Source organism: Carcharhinus amblyrhynchos, chromosome 9, assembly GCF_965287045.1.
Source record: "Carcharhinus amblyrhynchos chromosome 9, sCarAmb.v2.hapA, whole genome shotgun sequence".
Taxonomy (NCBI): domain Eukaryota; kingdom Metazoa; phylum Chordata; class Chondrichthyes; order Carcharhiniformes; family Carcharhinidae; genus Carcharhinus; species Carcharhinus amblyrhynchos.
This window is the reverse complement of record NC_137332.1, coordinates 19,692,078-19,713,711: the sequence shown is the minus strand read 5'-3', so window position 1 is coordinate 19,713,711 and position 21,634 is coordinate 19,692,078. Positions and strand designations below refer to the sequence as shown.

The following is a 21,634-nucleotide window of genomic DNA, read 5'->3' as shown; positions in this document are numbered from 1 at the left end:
GGTAAACGTTCAACAACTTCCTCTAGACAGCCATTGCTTTTTTTTTCATGAAAGAATCACAATCTGTGAACTGCTGTAACACTAATCCTTTTTTTTCAGTTATGTAGTCATAGTAATTTGCAAGCTTGATGCCCGTTGATATATCTGCCTCTTCGGAACTTCTCTTCGCTGATAATGCATGTCTCTGACTATTGATTGCTCTTTTAGAGGAAAGAATGGAAGTGGTAGACAGCTGCTCTACATCACCCCATCTCTTGCTGAAAGCCTATCATGATTTTGTTACCTCCAATCTCAGTCATTGCAATGCTATCCCGGCCAATGACACACCTTCCATGCATTTAGGATCATCCAAAAAACTGATAGATGGGTGGCACAGTGGTTAGCACTGCTGACTCTCAGCACCAGGGACCCGGGTTCAATTTGGCCTTGGGTCACTGTCAGTGTGGAGTTTGCACATTCTCCCTGTGTCTGCATGGGTTTCTTCTGGGTGCTTCAGTTTCCTACCACACTCCAAAGATGTGCAAGTTAGGTGGATTGGCCAAGCTAAATTGCCCCTTAGCATCGGGGGATTAGTAGGGTAAATGTGTGGGGTTACAGGAGTGGGGCCTGGGTGGGATTGTTGTAGGTCTAGGATCATTAGGCCGAATGGCCTCGTTCTGCGCTGTAGGGATTCTACGATTCTATGATTTAACCTGGCTGGCGCTAAGTCCCAGTCTTCCATCACTCCAGTGCTTGCTGACCTAGGTTGGTTCTTGATCCACCAGTCCCTCAGCTTGAAAGTACTCCTACTCACGTTCAAACCCTTCCATGGTTTCACACCTCCCTTCCTCTGTAACCTGGTCCAACCCCACAACTTTCCCCTTCCTTCTTCACCTACTTTTTTCACCCTGCAGGGGTCCAGGAAGGCAGCTCACCACCACCTTCTCAAAGGCAGCCAAGGATAGATGTTGTCCTAGCCAGCAAAACCACATCCCATAAGTGATTTAAAAAATAGGCAGTTGTAAATGCGCCTAGTTTGGGGGCGTTTAAGAGATCCGTGGATAGGTTTATGGATGAAAAGGGATTGGTTTAGGTTAGAGGGTCATTGTTTTTTAACTGGTCGGCGCAACATCGTGGGCTGAAGGGCCTGTTCTGCGCTGTAATGTTCTATGTTCTATGTTCTATGTTCTACCTTTAGCCATCCATGTATTTAGTTGCCCATGCTAGTATCAGTTAAATTTTGTTTGAATCTGCTCCTGTCGAGCAGTTTGGGATAGTTAATTGTATTTATTACTTGAAGTTTATTGATTATTGTGACAAGTAGGCTTACATTAACACTGCAAAGAAGTTACCTTGAAAATACCCCAGTCGCCGCACTGCAGCGCCTGTAGGGGTGCACTGAGGGAGAATTTAGCATGGCCAATGCACCTAATCAGCTCATCTTTCGCAGCCACGGGGGGGACGTGCAGCCTCCACACAGACAAACCTGGGTCCCTGGCACTGTGGGGCAGTAGTGCTAACCACTGTGCCACCCTGCTGCCAGCTGTTAAAGCTATATAAATGCAAGTTGTTGATTTTGCTATTTTCAGTTTGCAGGTTTCAAGTAACACTCTGAAGCCTAATAACAATAATCCCCTGTGTCAACTGTGCAGTGAAGCTAGATAGTTAAGCACCTGAAATAGCACTGTGAAGCCCATACCCCTATTTTAATCTGCATAATTGCTGCAGAATTGTGTGTTGCGCAGCACAAAAAGCTGCTTTCGCAACTGTGGAATTCAAAGGACTCCGAGCAGCCACACACTGTGGCACCTGTGAAAATTGTTGCCCCTACCCCCATCACCCAGGAAGCATCTGGCACGTTCAAGTAGGGGGAGGAAGACTCTTGAAGCTGGCGATAGCGCTCAGTCACCACAGATTTGGATGGGGTTGACTCGCACGCACCGCCCTCACAGCGCACAGCCAGAGGACTCCCAGCAGACTGTCATTTAAATCCTGCAGCCAGCCAACACACTTACTTCTTTCGCAGGGGACTCGCTTAGTAGGAGTGGCAGGTTAAGTGTCACATAGCTGAAACAGTGCGCGTACGCCGACATGTGCCAATTCAAGCAGCCAGTGCTCACACCACGTGTAATAAAAATACACGCTTTGACTTAAATATTGTGCTGAATATTTATGCGTCATTTGACTGCACTGTAGAAGGAAGGCAGCAGTGGATAATGGAGAGGGGATGTGAAAGTGTGGGTTGATAGGTTTTTGATAGGCAAGGGGATTAAGGGTTATGGGGAGAGGGCGGGAATGTGGAACTGAGACACGACAGATCAGCCATGATCTTATTGAATGGCGGGGCAGGCTCGAGGGGCTAGATGGCCTACTCCTGCTCCTATTTCTTATGTTCTTAAGCTGGTTTGGACTGTTATTCAGCGATTTTGCTTCTTTAAGATATGGTGCAGATGAGACAATCTGGAAGGCATCTCAAGTTAAAGTAAAGCTCATCTCTCTTTTTCTCTCTCGCTCTCTCTCCCTCACTGCATTTGTCGGGATTGGTGATAAATTTCTCATTGGCATTTCCCCCCTCCCTGCCACCCCTCTCTCTTAATTTTGCCAATTATTGAGTGATATGCTGAGATCTCATTTCAGGGCAAACCATTGGAGCAGACAGCAATTGACAATTATTCAGGAAATCCTTAGGGTGAGAAATTGTTCTGTAAGACTGTCCTTGATCAGCCCAGACGTTGAAACGCTGCTTCAAGGTATCAATGGCATGTTTGATCATTGTGGTTGAAACGTGAGCTTTTGTTGCACTTGTTCTGGTTGATTTATATGTTTCATAAGCCTTGGCTGCCATTCATCCATCTTTATTCCCCTTCAAATAAAGGCAGTACAGATAAAGGCTCTGTAAGAGGTACAAGATAACTAACATGTAGCAATTTAAGAGGGTTCCTTAAACAGACGCCATGACCCTGATCCACATAGGATAGTGCCCAAACACCTGGTTTTAGGTAGCTGACAAGGGCACTCGAAGTTGGGGCCAGAAATATTTCAGGGCATGAAAGACAGCACCATGAAATTAATTCCCAGGTCCTTTAAGGAAGGAAATCTGCTGTTCTTATCTGGTCAGGCCTACATGTGACTCCACACCTAGAGTCAGAGATGTTTACGGCATGGAAACAGGCCCTTCGGCCCAACTTGTCCATGCCATCCTTTTTTTTAGACCCCTAAACTAATCCCAATTGCCCACATTTGGCCCATATCCCTTGAAATCCATCTTACCCATATAACTGTCTAAATGTTTTGAAAGGACAAAATTGTACCCACCTTTACGACTACCTCTGGCAGCTTGTTCCAGACACTCACCACCCTCTGTGTGAAAAAATTGCCCCTCTGGACACTTTTGTATCTCTCCCCTCTCACCTTAAATGTATGCCCTCCAGTTTTAGACTCCCCTATCTTCAGGAAAAGATTTGACTATCGAGCTGTTCTGTGCCCCTCATTATTTTAGAGACCTCTATAAGATCACCCCTCAGCCTTCTAAGCTCCAGAGAAAAAAAGTACCAGTCTACCCAGCGTCTCCTTATAATTCAAACCATCAAGTCCCAGTAGCATCCTAGTAAATCTTTTCTGCATTCTTTCTCGTTTAATAATTTTCTTTCTAGTTTAATAATTTTCTTTCTATAATAAGATGACCAAAACCGTACACAGTACTCCAAGTGTAGCCTTACCAATGTCTTGTACAACTTAAACAAAACGTCCGAACTCCTATGTTCAATGTTCTGACCAATGAAACCAAGCATGCTGAATGCCTTCTTCATTATTCTGTCCACCTCTGACTCCACTTTCAAGGAGCTATGAACATGTGCCCCTAAATCTCTTTGTTCTGTAACTCTCCCCACCACCCTACCATTAACTGAGTAAGTCCTGCCCTAGTTCAATCTATCAAAATGCATCACCTTGCATTTACCTAAATTAAACTCCATCTGTCATTTGTCAGCCCACTGGTCCAATTGATCAAGATCCTGTTGCAATCGGAGATAACTTTCTTCACTGTCCACTATGCCACCAATCTTGGTATCATCTGCAAACTTACTAACCATGCCTCCTATATTGTCATGCAAATCGTTAATATAAATGGCAAATAACAGTGGACACAGCAATGATCCCTGAGGCACACCGCTGATCACAAGCCTCCAGTTTGAAAAACAACCCTCTACAACCACCCTCAGGCTTCTGTCAAGAAGCCAATTTTGTATCGATTTAGATATCTCACCCGGGATCCCGTGAGATTTAACCTTATGCAACAACCTATCACGCAGTACCCTGTTAAAGGCCTTGTTGAAGTTCATGTAGACAACATCAACTGCAATGAGCTCATCTATCTTCTTGGTTACCCCTTCAAAAGACATGATTTTCCATTCACAAAGCCATGCTACTGCCCCTAATCAGCCCTTGCATCTCTGAATGTCTGCAGATCCTGTCTTTTCCCTGCAGCCCTTTTTAAACAAATACAACATTTGCCACCCTACAATCTTCAGGCATCTCACCGTGACTATAGATGATTCAAATATCTCAGCTATTTCCTCCCTAGCCAACCACAATGTCCTGGGATACACTTCACCAGGTCCTGGGGATTTATCTACCTTGATGCACTTTAAGGCTTCCAGACCTCCTCCTCTGTAATATATACACTCCTCAAGATATCACTATTTATTTCCCCAAGTTCCCTAACATCCATGCTTTTCTCAACAGTAAATACTCTTGAGAAATATTCATTTAGGATCTCACCCATCTCTTGTGGATCCACACATAGATGACCTTGTTGATCTTTAAGAGGGCCTCCTCTCTCCCTTGTTACTCTTTTGCCCTTTATGTATTTGAAGAAGCTCTTTGGTTTCTCCTTTGCCTTAGCTGCCAAAACACTTCTTGCCCTCCTGAATTCTCTCATAACTTTACTCCTACACCCTCTATACTCTTCAAGGGATTCACTTGATCCCAGCTGCCTGTGCATGTCATGTGCCTCCTTCTTCTTGACCAAGGCCTCAATATCCTGAGTCATCCAGGGTTCCCTATTTTTGCCAGCCTTGCCTTTCGCTCTAAGAGGAATGTGCTTACCCTGAACCTTGGTTAACACACTTTTGAAAGCCTCCCACTTAACAGACGTCCCTTTGCCTTCCCGTAGACTCATCCAATTAACTTTTAAAAGTTCCTGCCTAATACCATCAAAATTGGCCTTCCTCCAATTTAGAATTTGAACTTTTGGGCCACACCTATCATTCTCCATTGCTGTCTTATAACTAATGGAATTATGGTCACTGGTTCCAAAGTGATCCCTCGCTAACACTTTTGTCACCTGCCCTTCCTTATTTCCCAAGCAATTTGGTTGACTCTCAATTGCCCTCGGGCAATTAGGGATGGACAATAAATGCTGGCCAGCCAGCGACGCCCATGTCCCACAAATGATTAAAAAAAGATCGTAGAGAAACTATGAAGGGATAGGTATCTATCCCATTCTATTACGGAATAAGGAACGTCTCCTTGTAATTATTATAGGGTCTTAAAATTACGATAACAAGATTACTGTGCATAATTTTAGAATAGAATGGAATCACTATGGTGCTGAAGGAAGCCATTCGGCCCATCAAACCTGCACCAACAACAATCCCACTCAAGCCTTATCCCTGTCACTGCATGTATTTCCATGCTACTCCATGTGACACTAAGGGGATATTTACAATGGCCATTCCTCCAAACCTGCACATCTTTGGAGTGTGGGAGGAAACCAGAGTACCTGGAGGAAACTTATGCAGACACAGAGAGAATGTGCAAACTCCACACATTCACCCAAAGCTGGAATTGAACTCTGGTTCCTGGCGCTGTGAGGCAGCAGTGCTAACCACTGTGCCATCATGCTGCCCTTTTCCTTTATGAGGGAAGAATATGCTTACATTGGACCAAGTGACCAAGGAGTAGAAAGAGTCAAGAGCTTCAAGTTTTTAGATATGCAGACCAACAACCTATCCTGGCTCCCCCCCATGCCGACACTGTAGTTAAGAAAGCCCACCAACATCTCTACTTTCTCAGAAAACTAAGGAAATTTGGCATGTCAGTTACAACTCCCATCTTATAGATGCACTACAGAAAGCATTCTTTCTGGTTGTATCACAGCTTGGTATAGCTCCTGCCCTGCCCAAGACTGGAAGGAACTTCAAAAGGTCGTGAATGTAGCCCAATCCATCACACAAACCAGCCTCTCATCCGTTGACTTTGTCTACACTTCCCGCTGCCTCGGCAAAGCAGTCGGCATAATTAGGGACCCCCACGCACCCCGGACATTCTCTCTTCCACCTTCTTCCTCTGGGACAAAAGTCTGAGGCCACGTACCAACCCTCCCAAGAACGGTTTCTTCCCTGCTGCTGTCAGACTTTTGAATGGACTTACCTTGCATTAATTTGATCTTTCTCTACACCCTAGCTATGACTGTAACACTACAGTGTGCACTCTCTTATTTCCTTCTCTGTGAACAGTATGTTTTATCTGTATACCGTGCAAGAAATAATACTTTCCACTGTGTGTTAATACATGTGACAACAATAAATCAAATCAAATCAAAGTGCAACAAATATGCACCAGGCTGATTCCTCGCATAAGCGATTGAGTCGACTACATGTATACTCCTAAAGCTTAGAAGAATGTGAAGTGATCTCGTTGAGACTTATAAACCTCTTAAGCAACTTCAGAATAAATGTTACCAAACTGTTTTCTCTCGCTGGAGAGCAAAAACCTGTCAGTTATTTTGGACAGAGATGAGGAGAAATTTTTTCAGTCCAAGGTTTGTGAACCTTTGGAATTCTCTACCACAGAGCATTAGGAGACAAGAAATAGGTACAGGAATAAATTTTACAGCTGCTCAAGTCTGAGCCACCATTTGATAAGATCCTGTTTGTTCTGACCTTGCCTTCATCTCCACTTCTCTGCCTGGTCACCAGAATCGCTTATTATCCAAAAATTCTTTTAAGACCCTTGAATGCAGTCTAACAGATCCATGGGACTGGTTAGCCTATCACCCAGCCTTTGCTCATTTCAAAAGTCTTCCTAATCATCTGTCCTGCCTCTATGTTTCATAACGTTGTACATCTTTTCTTTCAATTTGATCCCACCCTTAATTTCCTTAGATAGCTGTAGGTGGTTCAACCTTCTCCCAGAATCTTTCTTTCTTAATGGAATATATCTTTGTTGAGAATTACGCAATATCTCCTTAAATCTCTGACATTACTTCTCTCCCACCTTACCCTTCAATCCATTCCCCCTGTCCACTTTAGCCAACTCTTTATTTAAATTTCAGTGCCAGACCAAAGCTTCTTGGCCTCAAACTGAATGTGAAATTCTGTAATGTTGAAAAAATATGTAATACCAATAAGTTATATAAAGTTAATATGGCATGGTTTTTTTAAGCAATTTATTGCACCAAGATACCTGTAACCACAAACAAGGCATTTTAAAACCATCAAATTCATTTACATTTGATGCAAAGTGTATCTCGAATTCAGTCTGAGTCACTTTGGCTATGATGCCATTGTAAGAAGCCAACTCTGGATTAGAGCTTACGTTCTCAGAATCACCCCTCCACAACACATCATCTTTCCCTCCATCCATTGAATTGGATATTCTGCATTTTTTGAATGATATGATGACACCTGGTGCATCGCACAGTTTGATAATGAAACTGCACAAAACATCAGACACGCATATTTCCACTCTTTGTGAAGCTTCTTCTATCTCCATCAACTATCCACCCATTTAATTCAGTGCGAACATGATCCTTGGATGGCTTGTAAACATAGAAACATAGAAAAATTACAGCACAATACAGGCCCTTCAGCCCACAAAGTTGTGTCGAATATGTCCCTACCTTAGAGATTACTATAGACTTAGCTATAACCCTCTATATTACTAAGTTCTATCTAAAAGTCTCTTAAAAGACCCTATCAAATCCGCCTCCACCACCATTGCTGGCAGTCCACCCCACGCACCCACCACTCTCTAAGTGAAAAACTTACCCCTGACATCTCCTCTGTACCCACTCTCCAGCATCTTAAACCTGTGTCTTCTTGTGACAACCATTTCAGCCCTGGGAAAAAGCCTCTGACTATCCACTCGATCAATACCTCTCAAAACCTTATACACCTCTATCAGGTCACCCCTCATCCTTCGTCTGTCTCGAAGGAGAAAAGACTGAGCTTCCTCAACCTATCCTCATAAGGCATGCTTCCCGATCCAGGCAACATCCTTGTAAATCTCCTCTGCACCCTTTCCATGGTTTCCACATCCTTCCTGTCATGAGGCGACCAGAACTGAGCACAGTACTCCAAGTGGGGACTGACCAGGGTCCTATATAGCTGCAACATTATCTCTCGACTCCTAAACTCAATTCCTCGATTGATGAAGGCCTGTACACCATATGCCTTCTTAACCACAGCTTCAACCTGTGCAACTGCTTTGAGCACCCTATGAAATCAGACTCCAAGATCCTTCTGATCTTCCACACTGCCAAGAGTCCTACCATTAATGTAATACCATGTAAAGTTACGTAACCAGTGGTTGAACCACGAACACTAGATCCCGCCCCGGTATAACGGCAATGTGGATGTGATTTTGTCACATGCACCTCTTGATCTGACCGATGTGTTTCACATGAATAAACTGTGTGCTTTGCGTAGGCCATCAGAATGCCTATCCCACATATTATTGATCCATAACTTCATTCCATCCTGGTGCATCCAACGGGTTTTGGACATGCACAACATTTCTTGCAGGAAACCTGACGTTCAGCATGGTTTAATGTTGGAAAATTAGGATAGGCTTTAATTTTGTCCCTTTGAAGGCTAGGACCACTGTGAATCTTGTCATCTTGTCCTGTTGGCTAAGACTGTTATCTCAACCATGCTGTTCCACAGATTGGCTGCTGGGCATATAGAAATCCATGGGCAATTCATCCATGTTGCCAGTGCGACTTAATGTATATACACGTCTTTACCACTGTATGATGATGGATCACTGGGAACTGGTCACTTTGGCACCGAGGTGTTTTAGTATTCACTGAGCAATCTTGGTCTTCTGCCACAACACTCAACAGTTTCATACCATAAAGCAGCTACAGCTATTGGTCTGAACTGTTTGCCGCACTCAGTGTTTGATTTGGTCCACTTGAATGCAGATATAAGCATTGCATTTCTGTTGAGGATTTTCGAGGACCCATTCCAAAACATGCCCTGTGCTGTTGCCCTATTTGGCCTTGGGCATCTTCTTCGGAGCAGCTTCCTTCTTCCATTCTCAAACCAGTTTTTCACTAAAACTGAATTCTTTAGCTGCAGCTGGTGAGTTAGCAACGTTACAATGTTATATGTATAAATGATTTGGCAGAAAATGTAACTAGTTTGATTAGTAAGTTTGCAGATGGCACAAAGGTTGATGGATTTGCGGATAGCGATGAGAACCATACAAGATACAGCAGGATACAGATCAGTTGGAGGCTTGGGCAGAGAGATGGCAGATGGAGTTTAATCTGGACAAATGTGAGGTAATGCATTTTGGAAGGTCTAATACAGATAGGAAATATACAGTAAGTGGCAGAACCCTTAAGAGTATTGATAGGCAGAGAGTACACAGGTCACTGAAAGTGGCAATGCAGGTGGTGAAGGTAGTCAAGAAGGTATATGGCATGCTTGCCTTCATCGGCCGGGGCATTGAGTTTAAAAATTGGCAAGTCATGTTGCAACTTTATAGAATCTTAGTCAGGCCGCACTTGGAATATAGTGTTCAATTCTGGTCACCACACTCCCAAAAAGGTGTAGAGTCTTTGGAGAGGGTACAGAAAAGATTTACCAGGATGTTGCCTGGTATGGAAGGCATTAGCTATGAGAAGAGGTTGGAGAAACTTGGTTTGTTTTCATTGGAACGGCAGAGGTTGAAGGGCAACCTGATAGAAGTCCACAAGATTATGAGAGGCATGGACAGAGTGGATCGTCGGAAGCTTTTTCCCAGGGTGGAAGAGTCAATTACTAGGGGGCATAGGTTTAAAGTGCGAGGGGCAAGGTTTAAAGAAGATGTGCTATAGGGAGAAGGAAAGGCAAGGTTGCAGAATATAGTGTTGCAGTTACAGATAGGATGAAGGGAAAGGTCAGCTTAATGTGTGACAGGATGATTCAAATATCTGATGGCAGCAGGAAAGAAACTATTCTTGAGTCGGTTGGCGCTTGATCTCAGACTATTGCATTGTTTTCCCAACGGAAGAAGATGGAAGAAAGTATGCCCAGAGTGCATGGGGTTCTTGATTATGCCCCCAAAAGAGAAAATGCTGGAAAATCTCAGCAGGAATGGCAGCATCCGTAAGGAGAGAAAAGAGCTGACATTTCGAGTCCAGATGACCCTTTGTCAAAGCCTTGCTGGCTGCTTTTCCGAAGTAGCAGGAAGTGTTGCTGGAGTTCTGAGAGGCTGGTTTGTGTCATGGACTGGGCTTCGTTCATGATTCTTTGTAGTTTCTTGCAGCCTTGGACAGAGCAGGAGCCATACCAAGCTGAGATTAAACCGGAAAGGATGCTTCACAGTCTATATGGCATGTATGTTCAAAAACATGATTTTTGCCTTCAAAGGGAGCCCAATATGCCATGTCGACTTATACATGGTGATGTATGGTATGTCAGTAGGGCATTGAGAGTTCCTCACCAATGCAGGTCTGGGTATAGCTCTTTGAAGCCACCTATAGGCAGCAGGTAGAATCACAAAGTTCAAATCAGTCTTGCACTGAGCATGATTTTTGCTACGACTTCAAGGAGAACAATCCATCTTTCTATCATTAATTTCTAACTGGCACTAACTTGTCATTTTAAAAAGATTTTTTAACAGCACGTCTGTGGATGAGTAGTGGGGACCCAGATTAAAAACCCTGCCCTTGGTGACATTGGAATTCACAAGCTCCTACTTCGCAGGTTCTTGCCAAGATTTCTAGACTAAAATGCTTAGTTTTGTCTCCCATTACAGACTGCAAGAAGATAAATTGGTACAATGATTTGTCCTCTCATTCTGTAATGTGTCAATCCTACTGGGGATATTGAGCAGGCAGAGTGGTGCTATCTTGGCTAAAAGTTAGTGGCCGGAATTCTCAGGCCGTTCGCGCCGATGGGATTCTCTGGTCCCGCCAGTAGCGCACCCTGGCCCGTGGGTTTCCCAGTGGTGTGGGGTGATGTCAATGGGAATTCCCATTGACAGAGGTGGAACCAGAGAATCTCACCGCTGGCAAGCAACACGCTACCTCCTGTCAGCGGGGACACACGCGTCTGGGAGGTCAGAGAATCTCGGCCAATAAGCTGAGATGTCCCAGCCCACTGGAGAAAGGCTGGAAGGTGCGAGTGTTGGCAGTCTGCAGGGCAAAGGTATCAGGAAGGGAGCAGCGTGTCTTTCCACAGCAATGGCACAATGACATCCTTAATGGCACAAAATAATAAAATTTTGGGGAAACTCTGGAGGGAATGAGTGATGAGATGGTTTCTCAGGAAGACATTCTTGAGTTGTTCTTGAAGGCCTTTCCCCAGTTTTCCACCCAGCTAGAATCATAGACTCATAGAAAGTCTACAGTGCAGAAAAAGGCCATTTGGCCCATCGAGTCTGCACCAACCACAATCCCACCCAGGCCCTACCCCGTATCCCTACATATTTACCCACTAATCCCTCTAACCTACGCATCTCAGGACACTAAGGGGCAATTTTAACATGGCCAATCAACCTAACCTGCACACCTTTGGACTGAGAGAGGAAACTGGAGCACCCGGAGACCCATGCAGACATGAAGAGAATGTGCAAACTCCACACAGGTGGTGATCCAAACCGGGAATCGAACCCAGGTCCCTGGAGCTGTGAAGCAGCAGTGCTAACCACAGTGCTACCGTGCTGCCCACCGGGCAGATAATTGAGCCATTTAGTCGCCCAATCCATTTCCCACTCTGGCAGGCATTTTGCCTATGTAGGTTTCCCTCTATTTGTGTGGTCTCGCAATGGTTTCCTGGTGTGGGGATGGTAGATCTCCATGATGTGGGCTTTGTGTCCCAAAGACGGACCACCAGTGGCGAACGCCACCCCACGCCCAGGGTGGTACTGCCAGTACAAACACTGCCATTCCTGATCACCAGAGCCTGCCTGCCTCATACCAGCAACCCTCTGCCAACCCCCCCTCCCAAAAAAAAGCTAACTTGTCTTCAAGGATGCCTCAGGATTGAGGCATCATCTCTGTCATGATGCAGCCTCAGCATTGTCCAGCGCTAGCCGTGGTACTACCGGCCCTGTATTGGGCTGGCAGCTCTGAAGGGCAGGCCACCTGGCAGCAGCCTGTTAAATGGCCCTCAAACTGCTCCCCCCCTCCGCAGGGCCCCATTGGAGCAGTGCTTTCATTTCCAGCAGTGATCATCTTTGACCAAATGTGGCTTGGAGATAGGATCACAGCAGCTATAGCAAAACAAAGACACAGAGAAGAAAATGGGACCTATATAGACACAGAAAATCCATCCTAGGTTGCGATGCACACTGTTGTATTCTCTATTTTCATTCTTGTACGCTTACACTATATCTCATATTTGGTTTTGGATTTGCAATGCTTTCATGATCCTTTTGCGTACCAACTCCAATCCCAGAGTTTCTTTGGGTTAATAGGTGCAATATTTTCTGAATATTATCATCTTCTCCCCACATGCCATGTCCTAACTTAAGAAGCAAATGCACAAAACTGAACAAATGGGGCCAGAATTTTGATCTTTGTCCTCAGGAGGGTTTGAAGTTATGGGTTTGGGGGGAGAGGGAGTGTGGGGTGGTATAAAATTGCATGGACGGGATTCCCTGTGGAATTCCACGCTCCCAACATAGATATAATTTCACGGTAAAGCAGACAGATGGGAACCCCGCCTACTCTTTGATTAAAGCCTCAAATGGGTTTTTGCCGGCCTGGCCTCAATTTTTAGGCTGACGGGCGCCGATTGGATCAAGGTGAGGAATAGTAAAAATGAACTTTTTTGATTTTGGGTGGGAGGTGAAGTTTGAGGGGGGGAGGTAATGCCTCAATCTGAAGGCTGACAGATTTGGGGTGCCCTCCTCTCAGGGACCTGGGAACACCAGAGCTCCCTCACTTAATTCCCACCTCCTCCTTCCCCTCACCCCCCCCCCCCCCGCCTATCCTCGACCTCAAGATCGCCCCCTCCCGAACTCTCAGGGCATTCCCTGCCCTCCCACCCCCTAGGACTTTTGTTACTGATCTACCTGGGCAGTCCTGGGACTTAGGCTCAGGCACAGCATTGCAGTGCCTCTTCTGGCCACTGCAGCGCTGTGCCTGGAGGGTCTGGAGAGCTGTCGGTCAATCTGATTCCATCCAAAGATGGACAGAAGAGGCACTGCTGCCAGTCAATGCTCAATTGGGCATGCAATGGCTGTGGGCCTGTGATCCTCAGGATGGCTGGCGCCTAGCTCTCGGCATCCTGAAAGTTCAGGCCTTCAAGCCATCTATGGACATGTAATTATTCCCCATCCTTTCCTCCTCCATTAATGACTGTGGACTTAAAAAATGCACAGAAAATCCAATAACAATTGTGCAGAGATGGGAGAAGCAGAGAATAATTTAAGCAATTCAGATTCAGTGACATAATTATTGTGAATTAATGATGTTAGCAAACTGATGTGAACAAGCTGAGAGATTGGACATTGTGAACAGTGGTTTCAAGCTATTTGTGCTTTATATGAAAAGATTGTTTCCAAATGAACCATTGCTCAGTTACTAGACTGAGAACCTATTACTGCTTTAGAGAGCACTAGGTAATCATTGGTGTTGATGAACTCAAGTCACCTCAGCATTTGTGTTGCTTGGCATTTAATGAATTCTTTGTTGAGCGCTGAATCATATTTGTCGTACAGACCACATCAAGCAGAACGGCAGCAAGCCTAAAATTAATTGTACTCTTTGTGTTCTGAAAATAGCATTTTTAAGAATGGAGATTTCGCCCTTAAAGGCTGTTGTCAAGGCAATGCTTTGGCCCCTGAGTGAAGCATTTTTCAATGCCTTGTTGCTCCACCTGACAGTGGTGGCAGGATCCATATGAGCATAGAAATTCGACCTTGCCGAGCTTTGTAGGTGGAAGTAGAAACAGCGGTGCTTGTTCCTGGGGCCGTAACGCGAGGGAGCAGGCCGGAAGCCCACGTTCGCCACAGTCATATTGGTAACTGTGGCGCAGTGGTTAACACTGCTGCCTCACAGCGCCAGGGATCCGGGTTCAATTCCCGCCTCGGGTCACTGTCTGCGCAGAGTTTGCACATTCTCCCCGTGTCACAATGGATTTCCTCCAGTTTCCTCCCACAGTCCAAAGATGTACAGATTAGGTTGATTGGCCAAAGTGAGTGTCAGGGAGACCAGCAGGGTAAATATGTGAGGTTACGGGCATTGGGCCTGCACGGGATTGTGGTCAGTGCAGACTTGGTGGGTCAAATGACTTTGTTCTGCACTGTCGGGATTCTGTGGTAAGGACGGATAAATGTGTGCGCAGTGCCTGAAACAGAGTGTTTGCTCTTTGCGTGGGTGCAAATCAAAAGTCTAATCCTTGTCTGAGGCCCCGTTGCAAAATTGGTTAGCTCACAATGAACAGTTACTTTTGTAAATTAATCATATTTTAATACAGAGCCAGCTGCTCCCCATGTCACCACCTTCTGATCACCTCAATTTCCTCTTTCCTCCCCCCTCATCTCACTTCCCAACCCACATCCCTCATGGGATTGAAGGTCTGGGTGCCATATTTAAAGGGCAATCAGACAACCTCCCTTCATTCGCCACTTTGCCTGCCTCCCAGCATCCACTCTACCCTTCCCCATCTACTCACCTTACCTCTATCCCCCTCCGCCTCCCATCCCCCTCCACTCCAAATCCACCAACCACTCCTCCTCCCACCTCCGCATGGCTTGTCTACCTGAACCCATAGAACCATAGGATCCCTACTGTGTAGAAAGAAGCCGTTTGGTGCATTGAGTCTACACAGAGTCTCCAAAAGAACATTCCACCCAGGCCCTCCCCCTCTAATCTATCCCCAAAAGTTCATACATTTACCATGACTAATCCACCTAAAGTACAAATCTTGGGACATTAAGGTGAAATTTAGACGATGCTCACGGTTGCTGAAGGACTCAGGATGCAGGTGAGTGACGGTGAGAGGGAGATTCTGAGGACAAGTAGGATCAGCAGCAAATGGCTCTCAGCATCCCACCCCCACCCCCACCATTTGGGATGGTGGGTCCCTCAATCAGGCACTGAGTACCATTGGACAAGTGAGCGCCCTCTGGGAGCCCACAGGCATTCTGACAGGGGTTTTGTTTTTGTGCTTCCTGGATGGTTTATACTCTTCCCTGGGACTCTTTTCCCTGATGCATAGGAGGCTTAGGGGTGATCTTAGAGGTCTATAAAATAATGAGGGGCATAGATCAGCTAAATAGTCAAATCTTTTCCCAAAGTTAGGGGAATCTAAAACTCGAGGCCATAGGTTTAAGGTGGGTGGGGAGAAATGCTAAAGGATCCAGAGGGGCATTGTTTTCACACAGAGAATAATGAGTGTCTGGAACAAACTGCCAGAGGTAATAGCAGAGGCGGGAACAATTTTGTCTTTTAAAAAGCATTTAGATAGTTCCATGGGTAAGATAGGTATAGAGGAATTTGGGCCAAACACAGGCAATTCGGACCAGCTTAGTGGGAAAACAAAAGGGCAGCATGGACAAGTTGGGCCGAAGGGCCTATTTCCATGCTGTAAACCTCCATGATTATGATTCCCGTGTGAATACCATCAGTGGCAAGATTGTGCCCATTTAAGGACCTCAATTGGCCTCAGGATGACAAGGTTGCCCATGAGCATTCCCAGTCCATTCCTAATCAAAGCAGATACGGAAGGGCACTGCAGTCCCAACCCACCACCCACCACCCTCCTGTCTGATTATGTGCCCCCACCAGCCTTACCAAACACACCATGGGAATCGGGCATTAAATTCCATGAACACCTTCGACACTGCAGCAGTCCCTCAATGGCACACTGAAGTGTCCATCGAGATTGCATGGGTAAACTCCTGGTGTGGTGATTGAACCCTCAACTTCTGAATTCAGAAAGAAGGAAGTTTCCATTTGAGCCAAAGCTGGCACCCAAACAAAGTGATCACAACCTGGAATGGGGTATGGAGAAGAAGGTGGGATTTTCCAGCCCCACCTGCCACTGGGATTGTCCAGTCCTGCTAAAAGTCAGTGGACAGGCTGCCGAATCTCCCACGACGGGGCTGGAAGATCCCACCAGTGCCTCACTAACCCCTCTGAATTTGAATTTCCTGTGCGTTTCGGAAGGGTCAGGAAATAATCCCATTCGTTGGTGCCCTGTTTATCAAGAAAACCTTCCACTGCCCCCACCTGGCTCTCCCAAACACCAGTAAGCTGGAGGGACTCTAGGAAGAAGCGAGCATTTGAGGTGAGAATTCTTTCCCCGGAAGCTTGCTGTTTTTAAATTTCATCAATCCCAATGTCTGCCCTTTAAGGTCCTGCTGAGCTTTAACTCTTGTCAGAGAACATGAATTCCCAAACATTAAAGGGCAAACTTTGAATTACACATGTTTTCTTTGCCTGACGCTCACTTGAATTATTAAAATTAACTTGGATCATTAAACTTGGCGTAAGAACAGTATAGCATGGGCCATGCAGGTATGGTTTGGGCCTTTTCTTAGGCAGTTGCACACCTGATCAGAAAAGTTAGGCCTTTGTGTCATCATGAAGCAGTGGGCCAGCGAGTAATGCTTTATTTGCCTCCACATTTTCAAGTTTAAAGTTTAATTGTTAGTGTCACAAATAGGCTTACATTAACACTGCAAGTTATTGTGATGATCGCCTAGTCTCCACATTCTGGCTCCTGTTTGGGTACACTGAGGGAGAATGGCCAATGCACCTAACCAGCACGTCTTTCGGTCTGTGGGAGGAAACGAGAGCACCCTGAGGAAACCCACGCAGACACGGGGAGAACATGCAGACTCCGCACAGACAGTGACCCAAGCCAGGAATCGAACCTGGGTCCCTGGCGTTATGAGGCAGCAGTGCCAACCATTGTTTCGCCCAGTTTCCCAGTAGGAACGTTTACTGAGAAGTGCCTCTCCCAATGTTTGAGAAATCAGTCCTTAATTTTTGATGCTGTGGTGAAATCAAATAATTAGTCTTAAATAATTGTTCAGGAATCCGTTTGAAATCTCCTTCAGACAAATCAGTCCCACAGTTTTATGGCACCCCATCAGATCTGCCTCTAATTCAACCAAATGAGGAGATCAAAGCATTGTACTCCAGGTAGAGTCTGAGTAATGCTCAGTATAGTTGTCGCAAGACTTCATTACCTTTATATGCCATTCCCATTTGCAAAAAAGGCCAACAATTCATTTGCCTTAATTATTGGCTGAACGAGCATGGTAATGTTCATGTGCAAGGACACCCAGATCCCTCTGTACTGCAGCATTCCGCAGTCTGCCTCTATTTAAATAATATTCTGTTTTTCTATTCATCTTGCCAAAGTAGACCTCACATTTTCCTACATTATACTCCATCTTACAGTGTTTTTGCCCACTCACCTACCTCTCTATATTCCGTTGCAGACTATGGGCGGAATTTTCCAGCCGAGCTTGCCCCAAGACTGGAATATCCCACCCAAGTTCAACAGACCTTTGCAAGGTCCGTGTCCTGGCTGCTACGATTCCTGTGGCAGATGGGATGAGAAAATTCTGCCCTTTATGTCCTCCTCACATCTTACTTTCCACCCTACCATTGTATCAATAGCAAATTTGGGCACAGTGCAGTCAGTTTCTTCATCCAAGTTGTAAATAGCTGAGGCCTCAGATTGGCTCTGAAGAATTTTCTGTTCATGTTACTGGATGGTCTTGACCTACTTGACAGATTGGCCACTTCCCTGGTTAAACAAGGCAAGATCTGCTAGTCAGACGTCACACCACTTTGAAAATGAGTTCCTGTGTTTCCAATGATTGTACATGTTCGGATGTCAGTTGCTTCAATGAGCCTTGCTTGACAACATTTGCATTAATTTTATTTGACTCATCGCACTCCTGCATTCTCTCAGCATCCTTCACATTATTCTGCCTTTCCAAAATGGATACCTGTAGACCTGTGAAAAGAGGAACTGTTCTTAAAGGATTAAAATGGTTTCTGATCAGCTTCTCTCTAGTTTTGTTTATTCGTCCATGGGATGTGGGCATCGCTGGCTGTGCCAGCATTTATTACCCATCCCTGAGAACGCTTAAGAGTCAACAACATTGTTGTGGCTCTGGAGTCACATGTAGGCCAGACCAGGTAAGGATGGCAGATTTCCTTCCCTAAAGGCCATTAGTGAACCAGTTGTGTTTTTACAACAGTGGACAATGATTTCCTGGTCATCATTAGAATTTTAATTCCAGATTTTATTGAGTTTAAATTCCACCATCTACTGTGGTGGGATTTGAGTTCGGGTTCCCAGAGCACACACTGGGTCTCTAAATAAGGGCAGCAAGGTGGCATAGCGATTAGCACTCTTGCCTCACAGCGCCAGGGATCTGTGTTCATTTCCTGGCATGGGTCAGTCTTTGTGCGGAGTCTGCATGTTCTCCCGGTGTCTGCGTGGGTTTCCTCCAGATGATCCGCAGTTCAAAAGAATGTGCAGGTTAGGCACATTGGCCATGCTAAATCTTCCCTCAGTGTACCCGAACTGGCCCCGGATGTAGCGATTAGGGGATTTTCACAGTAACTTCATTGCAGTGTTAATGTAAGCCTATTTGTGACACTGATAAATAAACTTTAAAAACTTTTACCAGTCCAGTGAAAGTATTACGAGGCCATCGCCTCCCGTCTCTGTATGTGAATACCTCATTTAAAATTGATAACTCCTATGACAGTATAAGCAATTTAAATTCCTTAATTAATTTCAGAAAAATTGAAACATATTAATGATGTCCACCCAAAACAGCTGGAAGTACATTATGTCAGAATTATGCTGCTTGCCTGTTCTATATGAGGTCAGTATAGGTGTAGAAACTAAATTGGCATCCTCTCGTGCTGTGAACTGTGAAGCCATATTGTATAATTCTTAACAAGAAGCAGAATCCTTGCAATGTAATATTGTATTCAGATGCTCATTTAACTGATGACGTTCTTTTTGTAGAGCAAGTTAGAAATATTTCTCCAAACATTACTTTTGTCTGTAAATTGGGCAGTAATAAAAATGATACGGTTGGTGTCAAATTATGATGCAAAAGTCAAAGAACAGAAGATTCCGTACATTTGTAACTCAAATTATTCTTTCGGAGGAAGGTGCATTTTGACTTTCTACATTAATCCGCACTAGTGATCTTTGTGCATGCAATGTAAAATCAGATTAAGTTTAATAGAGCAATAACGTATTGAGGATCATCATAACAGAAATGCTTGAAAGGTTAGAAATTACTCCTATTACTTTACCCAGGGATTCATGCTAATAGGCAATCTTTCTTTCTAGGGAATGCAATCAGGCCGATAGCCTTACGTGCAGTATCGTCCATCGGACAGGCCATGCCAGGATTTCCAATTCTCGCTGCCGGAGGGATTGATTCAGCTGAAGCAGGACTGCAATTTCTGAATTGTGGTGCCTCGGTATTGCAGGTACATTTGATCTAACCATTGGAGTCATACTGTTTTCTTTCAGTATGGTTACTGCTGCACTTCTGAGAGGTATATGAGATGTATTGTCATGCTTTAGAATCTTGGTATTAAGTCACTGGAGCAGTTGCTGCAGACACAGCAATCGTAAGGGAGAATTCTACTCATTCGTCAGTTTTGAGGTACTGCAAGTGGAAGGGTATCAGGAAAGACTGCCGGCGGCTGTTTGCTGTTAATGGACAGTTTGCCCGCTACAATTGCAGCCAACACCAGTGGCATTATTTTTCTGCTATGGGATTTCTTTGATTTTTTTTTGAGGGGCGGCATGGTGGCACTGCTGCCTCACAGAGCCAGGTACTGGGTTCGATTCCCAGCTTGGGTCACTGTCTATGCAGAGTCTGCGGCCAGAATTTTATCACGGGAGTCGGACTGGGTGAGGGATGGACCATGAAAATTTCCGTTGACCTCAGGTGGGTATTTTACGATTTCAGGATGAGCGTGGCTGTAAAATCCTGCCCTGCACATTCTCCCCATGTCTGTGTGGGCTTCCTCCGGGTCCTCTGATTTCCTCCCATAGTCCAAAACACATGCTGGTTGGGCGCATAGGCCATGCTAAATTCTCCCTCAGTGTACCCGAACAGGCACTGGAGGGGATTTTGACAGTAACTTCATTGCAGTGTTAAAGGAAGCTGACTTGTGAAACTAATGAAAAATAAAATTAAAATTAAATTTAAAAAATTGACCTTTCTATACTAACCTAGTTTGTATAACTTGGCTAATTGTGCACAGGTTTGTGAAGTCAAGGAGGGAAGGTAGGATTAACAAATCTAGGGGATAGTGATTGCTTTTGGAATGGCGATATCTAAAGTCAAGGTTGGGGAACTGTGCAACATTCCAGTCGTGACAGAGGTGAGAGCCACATTTACCATCACATTCTCAGCCAAAGAGTGATCAGCATGCTGAACGATGGATAAAATGTAGCAACAAATTATATTTACGTGGCACCTTTAACATAATGACATTTCCCAGGATGCTTCACAGGATCATTACAAAATAAAGTATGGTGCCAAGCCACACTATAGTTTAGTTGGACAGAAGCTCGGTCAAAGAACATCTTAAAGGAGGAAGAAAGTGAGGTAGAGAGGTGGAGTGGTGTAGGAAGTCAGGAGCGAGGGAATGGAATTTGGAGCAGGGGCAAAAAATGGCTTCAGTCATCCAATATTTAATTGAAGGAAACTTCTGCTTATCAAGTCCTGGATGCTGGATCAATAGTCTGACAATAAATAGTCAAAGATTGATTTACAAATTGGAAAAAAAACACAGAGCTAGGTCTTTTATCCCTGGAGAGACGAAGGATGAGAGGCAACCTGATAAAAGTTTATAAGGTGTTGAGAGGTATAGAGAGGGTGGATTCTCGGAGGCTATTTCCCAGGGCTGAAATGGCCGCTACGAGAGGACACAGGTTTAAGGTGCTGGGGAATAGGTACAGAGGAGATGTCAGGGGTAAGTTTTTCACTCAGAGGGTGGTGAGTGGAATCAGCTGCTGTCGGTGGTGGTGGAGGAGAACTCGTTGGGGTCTTTTAAGAGACTTCTGGATGAGTACATGGAATTTAATGGGATTGAGGGTTATAGATAGGCCTGGTAGGTAGGGATATGATCGGCGCAACTTGTGGGCCGAACAGCCTGTTTGTGCTGTAGTGTTCTATGGCCTGAGGTTCATACGATCCCGTGGGAGGCCAATGGAGAATGCCATTCTCTGAGCCTCACCCACCCTCAGAATCAGGACAGGCATGCCAGTAAAATTCTGATGTGGAGATGCCAGCGTTGGACTGGGGTACACACAGTAAGAAGCGTCACAACACCAGGTTAAAGTCCAACAGGTTTATTTGGTAGCAAAAGAGTGAAATTCTGGCCAGAGACCAGATTTTACACAGCAAGGGACGGAACAGTGGC

At 45.0% G+C, this 21,634-nt stretch overlaps 1 protein-coding gene across 1 annotated transcript in view; it reads left to right on the top strand.

The window, feature by feature from the left end:
- Positions 1-21,634, top strand: part of LOC145347633 (dihydropyrimidine dehydrogenase [NADP(+)]-like) — a 710,299-nt gene that overhangs the window by 567,122 nt on the left and 121,543 nt on the right. Inside the window, exon 19 of the mRNA XM_080195279.1 lies at positions 19,542-19,684. Coding sequence (XP_080051405.1) covers positions 19,542-19,684 — 143 coding nt within the window. The remainder of the gene's footprint in view (positions 1-19,541; positions 19,685-21,634) is intronic.